Source organism: Asparagus officinalis, chromosome 9 (assembly GCF_001876935.1).
Source record: "Asparagus officinalis chromosome 9, Aspof.V1, whole genome shotgun sequence".
In the NCBI taxonomy this organism is placed as follows: domain Eukaryota; kingdom Viridiplantae; phylum Streptophyta; class Magnoliopsida; order Asparagales; family Asparagaceae; genus Asparagus; species Asparagus officinalis.
In genome coordinates this window covers 15,282,197-15,292,863 of record NC_033802.1, presented here as the reverse complement: position 1 = coordinate 15,292,863, position 10,667 = coordinate 15,282,197, and the positions used below count along the sequence as shown (strand labels likewise).

The 10,667-nt window shown below is 33.8% G+C and overlaps 1 protein-coding gene across 1 annotated transcript in view; it reads left to right on the top strand.

Annotated features, from left to right (window-relative positions):
- LOC109823706 (thymidylate kinase) overlaps positions 1-10,261 on the top strand; it is a 31,702-nt gene extending 21,441 nt beyond the window's left edge. The window contains exon 6 of the mRNA XM_020390046.1: positions 9,691-10,261. Coding sequence (XP_020245635.1) covers positions 9,691-9,810 — 120 coding nt within the window. The 3' untranslated portion in view covers positions 9,811-10,261. The remainder of the gene's footprint in view (positions 1-9,690) is intronic.

The following is a 10,667-nucleotide window of genomic DNA, read 5'->3' as shown; positions in this document are numbered from 1 at the left end:
GGCTGGTGATGAAGAGGATGACTTAATCGAAAGACTCGGGACTCGATAGTAGCAACAATAATGACTAAGTGACACCAATTCTTTCATTCAATTATATTTTACGTCATCTCCTGTGTTAAATTAACTATTATCATATCATTCTTAATTGTTTTCAACCAACTTTTATTTAGTTCTATGGTTGCAAATTGACCCCTTGAGTGAAAATCTATTGTGCATATAGACCGTTAGATAAGGTCAAATTTTTTGACTAGGGGCTTATTTATATGCAATGATAGAGTTACATGAATAGTAGTTTTAGTTTGGCGACAATATTAGTGGTCTATCCACAACTATTCCTAATTTAACCTCATCGAAATTTTTTACTATAACTATGTAGTTATGATGTCCATGGTTTCCTTTGTTTCTCTAATTGAAACTGACCCATTATATAATTCATTAGAAAAATATTTATCAAACTTATACAAAACCTTGGATTGAACGGATGGAGAATTGCATTCCCTCTCCTCAATTGCACGATTCATTCGGCTCTGCACTTGACATTCATCAAACGAATAACCGGCGTAAACTTAAATCTTATTGGTATAGCTGGAATTAGAGTAGGAGTTACGAATGAAGAAATGTAGGCAACATAGATCTGTGAGCATATAATTTTGAGCCGGGCTTGCGCTTAGGTTGAGGTTATAAGATTCGGGATTTAGCTAGACTTTATGTGGTAATGTCTTTGATTATTTAGCAGTTATGTCCTTCATGTTTTTGTCTTTGTCACATAGGACTAATAGGCTTGGGCCTCTTTTAATATGGGCTTGTGCTAAAATGTTGTGTAACCAATTCTTTAACAAAACCTAATTCGAGAAGTTTTCAAAATTATCTATTTTAATTCTATTTCTATACAATTCATTTCATAAGAAATAGACAAAAGAAACAAGCTTTACCTCAAAATGCTCAAATCAAAAAATAAAACAGACAAAGGGTTTTTAATATATTAATATTTAAATTAATAAGAGTTTTTAATATATTAATTAAGACAAGACTAGTAATTGTTTAAAGAAATCATATGACACCTCTTATTAATAGATCGTGTCCTTGGAGAGTTTTAGGAGAGAGGGACTCAGTTGAAATCTAGTTACATATCGTGTCCTTGGAGAGTTTTAGGAGAGAGGGACTCAGTTGAAATCTAGTTACATAGGTAACTATCTTTCTACTCAGTATAATAGTTATCTTCAACTAAATTAGTAATAACTTATTAATTGGACCAACTTTTTCTTTCCATCCAGACACATGTTTTGGTATAATTTTCTCTAGTATCAAAAAATAACATAGCCCGAGGCATAGGGTTGGATAAATAAAAGTTTTGCATAAAGATAACATGTTTGACTTCTAAATCAAAGCAAATAAACAAGATGGAACTTTGAATTTCCATGAAGAACAAAGAATCTCATTTAATCACATTAAAGATTAGCAACTTTAGTTATAAGATAGATACAAATTGTACTTCTTTTCATTCTTTATTATTAGTTATCATCCCTTAACTCGTTACTTATCATAGCTCAATAAACAATTTGGAAGTTTGCTGAAAACTATTAAATTTAGGTAAGAAGTTTTCTGGAATTTATATTTATAAATAACATTTTTCGTTTATTAACTCAAAAGTTTTAGACTACTTTATTTTTAAACCCCCACAATTTCAAACTCATACACATATAAGCATATACTGAATTAGTTGTAAATCAATGATAAGAAGGACATATTTACTCTAGGGGTTGTGGGGGCACGTGCCTGTATAAAAATTTAAAACATAATAGAATTTTTGTACCATTTTTATAGGCACCCCCTAGAAGTATATGATTGGTGCCCCCATGTTGAGAACAATTATGAAAGATTATTATTCAAATTTAGGAGTATTTTGTTAGTTTTCGTGATAAAATTAAATGATTAATGTATTGATATGAAAATGACAATGAAAAAATTTATATATTGATATGTTTGTGATTATCATATCAATAGGGTTTTTATCATAAAATTTAAGTTGTTAATTCATATTTATAATTGTATAAGTGCATCAATGGGGAAAAAAGTTATTGATTCGTCCGTGAATGGTAACATCTTAGATCCAAATATTAGCTACTAATATACCAAAGATTGCAACTTAGAAATCAACATAGCAATTGGAACTTCAAAAAATTTAAAATAGTCCAGTATGAACATTTTGGATTTAACATACTTTGAAAATGAGTGGAGTGGTGAAAATTGATTTATAAACAAACCGCTCAAACATAGGGTTGCTATTTTGCACTTGTTATCTCTCTAGTTTTATTTTAGTAGAGAGACCCAGAGTGAAATTTTTTTACTCTTTATCTTTAGGGGTTCTATTTGTAAAAGTCAATTAATCCTTGCAAGTTACAAATGTTTACTTAGATCGCCCCTAGGTCCCAGCAATCCCCATGTATTTTGGATCTGACATAGTGACCCATTCATCCGGTCACTGAACTCCACCAATATTCGGAATCCTATTCCTCCTCGTACATTGACACATACCAGTCTCCTCTCTATAAAAAAACCCTTTTCCTTTTATTTTCTTATAAAAGAATTCTCTTTCCCCCTGTCATGTTTGCACCGATCATTACACCATTGTATTTTTCCTTTTTTTTTGTACAGTCCCTAAGATGTCATATATTTTTTATGTAAACATGGTGTTATGCATTCGATTAATTCATTAATAAACAAAGATTTCAGTCCTAACAGGGTATTAGAGGCTTGATCTCATTTAAGATTTTTCATTTTCTTTTTTCTCCATCTTCTTTGTTAAATATCATTTGATTCTAACATCGTTTGAGATACAACAGCAAATACCTTTCTCCAATTTTTTTTGATTATGTGAGTTCTATTCTTTCATTCAATTATATTGTGGGTCATCTCCTCCGTTGAATAAACTTTTACTATATCTTTGTTAATTATGTTCAACCAAGTTCTTTTTAGTTCTATTGTTGTAAATAGATGCCCTGAGTGAAAATCTATTGTGCATATAGACCTCCTGAGAGGGTCAATTTTTTTAACAAGGGGCATATGTGAACGATAGAATTACATGAATAGTAACTCCAATTTGGCGATAGTATAGGTGGCCTATCCGCAACAATTCCTAGTTTAACCTCATCCAAGATTTTTGCTACAATAATGTATGTTATGATGTCTTAAGGTTTCTTCATCTCTCTAATTGAATCTGATCCATTAAGATAAGTAAAGCCTATGTGGAATTAAGAGCAAATGACAGCTCATTTAAGATTAACAATACAAGTAAAAACATCAAGAAAATAAAAGGTCAAATAATTCATAAGAAAAGAAACATTATCAACCTTAAATTGAAAGAATGGAGACTTGCATCCCCTCTGCCACTCAATTGCATGATTCATTCAGCTTTGAGCTCGGCATTTCATCAAACGGGTAACCGGCATAAACTTAAATCTTATTGCTATCTCTATAATTAGAGTAGGGAGTTAAAAAATAAGAAATTGCGAGCAATATGGATTTGTGTGCATATATTTTTGAGCTGGGCGTAGGCTTAGGTTGAGTTTCTTATAAGATTTGGGGTTTAACTAGGCTTGTTGTTGTAATATACTTTATTGATTTGCAATTGTGTCATTTTTCTTATCTTTGTCACCCTTGGCCTAATAGGGGAGAGAGAGACTTGTAGACTCATAGTGGACATTTTGTTACATAGGTGTTAACGTTCTACTCAGTATAAGTAATCTTCAACTAAATTAGTGATTACATGTTAATTGGACAAACTTTTCCTTTCCTTCAAGACACATGTTTTGGTGCAATTTTCTCTGAAGTCAGAAAGTAACATGACCCATTGAAGCACAGAGTTGGATGATAAAACTTTTGAGCAAAGATAAATGTTTTACCTCCAAATTAAAGCAAATAAACAAGGTGGAACTTTGAATTCCCATAAGGAGCAAATGGTTGTATTTAATCACATTAAATGTTAGCAACTTTAGTAGTAAGATAGATACAAATCGTACTTCTTTTCATTCTTCATTACTAGTTGTCATCCCTTAACTCGTTAGTTATCATATTTCAATAAACGATTTGGAGGTTTGCTGAAAATTATTAAATATAGATGAGAAATTTTTCTGCGATTTATGTTTTTGAATAGCGTTTTTATTTTGTCAACTCTAAAGTTTTAGCCTGCTTTAAATAATACACAATTTCGAACTCATACAAATATATGCATATACTGAATTAGTTGTAAATCAATATAACCATGATGGATCTATTCTTCGGGTTGTGGGGGCTGCCTCCAGAAAAATTTAAAAAATAGTAGAATTTGTGCATCATTTGCATAGGCGCCTCATAAATATATAATTGTTGCCCTCACATTGAGATCAATTATGAAAGATTCTCGTTGAAATTTCAGGATTTTTTTAAAGTTTTCGTGATAAAAATTAAAATAATTAATGTATTGATATAAAAATGATAGTGGAAAACATTATATGTTGGTATCTTTGTAATTATTGTATAAATGTATAAGTTCTTCCATGAGAAAAAATTCTGGATTCATCCCTGAATGATGACAGCTTAGGTCCAAATATAGCTACTAATATACCAAAGATAGCAACTTAGAAATCAGCATAGCCATTGATAAATAAAAAAAGTTTAAAATAGTCAAGTATAAACATTTTGGATTTAACGTACTTTGTGAAGGAGTGAAGTGGTAAAACTTTTGACTTATAAGCAAACCACTTAAATATTGGGTAAATTGCAAATAGGCCCTTTGTGGTATTACTGTTTTGCAGTTACTATCCCCTCTAGTTTTGTTTTAGCAGAGAGACCCTAGAGAATTTTTGTAGTCTTTTATTTTTGGAGGTTCTATTTGTAAAAAATCAATTAATCCTTGCAAGTTACAACTTTTACTTAGATTACCCCTTGGTCCTACCAATCACCATGCTCATCAGATTTGACATAATGATCCATTTACTGGTCACCGAACTCCACCCTGATTCAGAACCCTACTCATCGTCGTCCATGGACACATGCCGGTCTCTATAAAAACCCCTTTCCCTCTGGGGACACTGATAGTAATCAAGCTAAGAATTCTATTTTGATATGAGCCCAATGAGTATCTCCTACTCTTTTGAGGATAGTTTCTAATTTTAAATCTCGGCCGTTTCAGATTTCACTACTCTGTAGTGCTTCCCTAACCTTTCTAATGCGACTGTTTTGAAGTATTTCTCTTTATTTACATGAAGCACCAATAACATTTGACAAGATAGCGAATAAGTTAAAGAGAAATGCAATTTCAACTTATTTATTGCAACACCAATGAATGCTAACTGAAGTTGATGAGCAAACAATGAATGTAGTAAACAAATTGATTTTATTTCAAAATCAGACTATTAGGTTCATGAAACTCTCCATGTCTATTTTCTTGCCACATCATACCCTTGTCTCCTTATTTTTGACTTAGCTTGAATCTTACAGATAGTAGTCTCAAGTTCTTTTAAACGATAAAGCAACAAAATGATAAAGCAACAGTATTAAAAACATGAACAAGACCAAGAAAATATTCAAATACGCTTTCTTTCTTGCTCACATAATGTGAAACAATGGTCATCTGTTCTTTGACGGATGTGTCGTGATTCATAACTCAAAATGAATGTTCATCTCTATTGTCATCAATCATAGCACAAGTGGCCTAAGTAGCAGCTGCAATTACAATATCATTTTTGGATATTAAATGTTATTAGTCTAAGATCCTATGAGCAGTTTTGAAAATGTTGTCGATAGATTAATTATGATTAGCAAGAAATTGAAATAACTCGAGAAAATTTCGTTGATTACGTGATATATTAAATATATCACGGCCTCAAAACGGTAATATTTGATGCATAATAAATAATACAATATATTGTTGCAGTCAAGTGAATTTGATACTCCGGTGAGTTGCCAGACTCGCGAACCTTCCTCCCCCAACTTTGGCTCCTCGCGAGAGAAAAAAATCTCATGGAAAGTTTCCATCCGCTTTTGCATCCTTCCTCTTGCAAGAAAATGTTAGTTTTTTTTTCACTTTACTGCAACAATAGATTGTGATGAATATGATATATCAAGTAATAGGGAGTATAGAATTCACTTTACTGCAACAATAGATTGTATTTGATTTCTTTTACATCAAGGGTTAGCTTTTGAGATTGTGATGAATATGATATATCAAGTAATTAGCAAAACTTTCTTGAGTTTGAGTTATCACGATTTTTTGCCAATCATAATAAATCAATGACATGTTTAAAAGGTTATCATGGGAATCATAATCTAATTAACACCTAATATCCAAAATGATATTGTAACCACAACTGCTAATGAGACTACTTGTGCTAATTAATAATCTTGGAGATGAACTTTTGGCCATTTTGATTGATGAATTCGCGACATAGCCGTCAAAGAACAAATGGCCATTGTTTTACATTATGTGAGCGAGAAAGATGTGCGGTTGAAACATTTTCTTAAGTCTTGTTCATGTCTCTAATACCGCTGTTTTATCACTTAAGGCAACTTTAGAGACAATGTTTGCGAAATGTGAGCGGACTTTTCAAGAAAATGGGTCAATGGTGTATCAGGGAAAATAATATGCAAGAACAATTTCATGGACTTAATTGACTCGTTTTGAAAGATAATGAATGTGTTTACTATGTTATTATTTTGCTCATCGAATTTGATCAACACTCGGTGTTGCGAAAAAAACAAGTTGAAATTGCATTACTCTTTTAACTTGCTGGCTACTTTGTCAAATGTTTTGGGTGCTTCATGTAAATCAAAAACTACCTTCAAAAGGACAGGAAATACTTTTCACAGCCCACCTTCTTGGTTACTATGTTATCTTCTGTGATTGATGTCCTTAAAATTTTCGAGGAAAATGCCTCTAACCTGTTGCCTACTTTGTCAAATGTTGTTGGTGTTTCATGTAAACGAAGAGAAATTCTTTAAGATAGTTGTGTCAGCAAGATGAAGGAAGTATTACAAAGCGATGAAATATGCCGTGGCTGCGAGTTAAATAAAAATCTACCCCCAAAAAGGTAGGCAATTGTTATTGCAGCGAACATTCTTGGTTACTATGTTTTCTTTTGTGATGGAGCTTGAACTTGCCCAGGAAGATGGTACAAACTCAGAGCAAGGAGCTAAAACATGCATGTTATAAGCTTTATCAAATCTCTTGAATTTGACTTTATCTGGCATTTAATTTAATGAAAATATGTTAGCTACTAATGACTTGTCTCAAGCACTAAAACAAAGTGATTAAGACACTGCAAATGCGATGACATTACTTGGAGTATTGAAGCCACGAATGCAGTTGATGAGAGATGATGGATGAGTGCTTCATGAAGTTTGTTCTCTTTGCAAGAGGAACAATATTGTATCTCCAACAACGGATGACTTATTTGTAGCTCAAGGGCGGTCAAGACGTAAAGTTCAACTAGTTTCAAATTTGGTATCATTTTGAGCTTGAAATATATAATCAAGTGATTGATAGACAACTTTAAGAGCTGAATAATCATTTGCTATGGCAACTACTGGGTTGCAAGGTCATGTTGTTTACAAGCTTGGTGTTATTGATGAGCATGTGATCGAAAGGTTTGAGAAGGAATCTGCTGAGATGAACAAAAGATTATTCAAGTACGCTTGCGTGCTTGACAAGCTCAAGCCCGAGTGTGAAAGAAGTATTAAAATCAACTTTGTCCTGTTGAAGTTCAAGACAGCCAACTTTTGTCCTGTGGAAAGTCAAGACAGCCAGGTACTACTGGCCGTCTGTTGGTGCTCCCTCGCCGTCGGAACTTCATCAAGAACATGATCATGGAGACATTTCAGGCTGATCGCGTAGTTCTTATCATTGATTCCATTACTGGTGGTTTTGAGGCTGGAATTTCCATGAATGGGCAGAACCCTGAGAATGATCTCCTTGCTTTCACACTTGAAATCAAATAGATGATCTGTTGCTTTAATAAGATGGATGCCATCGCTCTTAAATACTAAGGCAAGGTATGATAAAATTGTGAAGGGAGTTCCTTGTCGCCTTAAGGTTGGCTACAATCATGACAATAGTCACTTTGTCCTTAGTTCTAGTTTGAAGGGAGGGAACTGATTGATATACCAACCTCAACTGGTATGAGGACCCTACCCTCTTTGAGGTCCTCGATCAGATCAACTAGCGAAAACAGCCATCAGGCAGTTTCAGCATTGAGTTGTAGAGGTACAACTGGAAATGCATATTAGCTAACAACTTCCAGTCTGATGCTTCTTTCTCATCAGCCTAGAACTCTCCATCTCAATCACGAGAACACATCATTCCATGCATTTGAATTCGATCAGTGAAAATCTCATCTATTTTCGTACTATAGCCAACTTATATATCTTAAGCTGTGGTTATATCCCATTCAGTCAACAGCACAAACTAGTGCTTACTATTATGTTCCTAAGCTACCATTAGTGCAAACATTGGCCTTTTACTATACTGGGAAACCCATCTGTGGCAATGTTATAAGCATAGAAGAGCATCATTTATCCCATGCAAACCCCTTTTTAATAGAGAATAGCAATATTTAGTAGTCTCAGGGTGTAAGATGTTCTTCCTCATATATATATGCCTTCACTTTATACTTTATTTTGCCATGACCTCCAGTCCTCTGATCTTTTTATATGGAAATAGGTCCATGATATATATTTTTTTTCAAGTTGTCCGTAATATACATTTTCTTCTGTTTTTCATGCCAGGATTTAATTTTTGGATAATTTTTGCTAATTAGCATTGTAAAAATATCTAAAAGTATGTAGGTTTTGCTGTCTGAATCTCTCCTGCATATACATGTCTCTTGCAGCTCCTGGCTATTCAAATAATCCTTTCTAATTCAAAGTTGCTTTGATGAAGGATTAAGGGAAAGATTTGGAAGCTCAAAGCTTCTTGCGCTCATTCACTTTTCTGTAAACACCATCAGCGTCTCTTTTCCAGTATGAACAACCACCAAGTAGATCATAGATAATGCACCTTACCGTCATCTGTTACAGTATAAATTCATAAAGAACCTTGGCAATCAAACTCTTTCTACCATGTAGAGTTGTTACTAGATGTGAAGACTGACGCTGAGTGCTGGCTGAGGGGTACATAATGGAACGACCAACAAAACTTCCTCTGGGATGACTATACTCCACACCCTGTATTTCAGAATCATGGTATAAGACTTCTCTGATTTGTTGTTACCTACCTTGGACATGATAGATAAGGGACATTGGTCATTTATCATCTGTAATAGTTCTGAGTTTTTGGATTAGATCTAGTAGTGACGCTGACATTCAGGTGAAGCTAGTTATTTTGATGAGATCTTGGCACAGAGAGGAAGGATCTCATGACAAAAACGTGATAGAAACCTGTTTTTGATGGTTCAATGCGCGCGCACGTTCACTCTAGGATGACCTGTAATCACGTTCGTTAAAATTGATACAATATGGCAATCTCAGATCAACCTCTCCTCAAACAAGAACATAGCGGATGACTCATTGAAGCATTCAGTACCCTTTTCCTAATTCTATTTCTACAAATCTTATTGCTAGGCTTGTGTATATGTACAACGTTATGTTATTTATCTTATCCCAAAATCCATTATTATAACCGCGGATGCTGATATGAAGACACAAATCTAATTGCAGATTGTTGATGGGTGCCTTACTGTAGAGGGCATTGAAGAAAAGTTGAGAGGGCTTGTTTCGGAGTGTATAGACACATGCCAGAAGGGGAAGCCTGTAACCAATCTCTGGCCATCCAAATAGATAAATCTTTGCAAATATAGCTTGATATCAGCTTGTTTATGTGAGATACGAATCATAATCTCATATCTATGAAGATCAAAATCGTTACTGTTTTGTGGATTGCTACTGAAGAAAAAGAATCACAGGATGTAGTTCAGAAGATGATCAGGTTTAGTTATGGGGGAAGGCTTTTTTATCTTTGCCTTTTTCCTTTTCCCCATATCTTGATTTCTTTGAGTGCCTCATCTATATTGTAAGAGTTCCATTGCTGTGAGAAATTGCCCTTTGGTGTGCTAATCACATTTCTTAAATAATCTGAGGGTCCTTTGTGCTCGTTTGTCTACGTTTAATTAGTCTGATCATATAATATTATCTTTAAACTCAAGTTATTGTGTAAAACCATTGAGGAAACTTTACTGACAAGACTTTGGCTTTAACCTCATGTTCTTGAAGTTCCACTCTGTTCTTTACGAATTTAACTTTGGGGTTAGATGTGTTTGAAAGATACCTGACTGAACTTTCCATTTCAAATATTTTCTTGTTTTTCTTTTTGTTTGGGAATAAAGTATAAATGGATAAAAACTCTTTGACAGTGAATAATTATTGACAGACATTTTGTTGATTCTCGTCTTATTTTATGTTATATGAAGCACAATGAGTTTTGTAGTCTTCAAGTCTTCTTGTGCTTACAGTCTGATTGCTTGCAATAGTACGTCTCTTCATCTTAATCCACAGGTAAAGAAAAAGTGTCACTATACTTATTTGTACATAATTAATGATTTTTGCAAATCTTTTAAAATTAAAATTTCTGACCACCAACCCAAGGCGTCCACTGTCGCCTGACTGAGACTTGTCCCCTCTCAGGCTTTGCCTGTTGT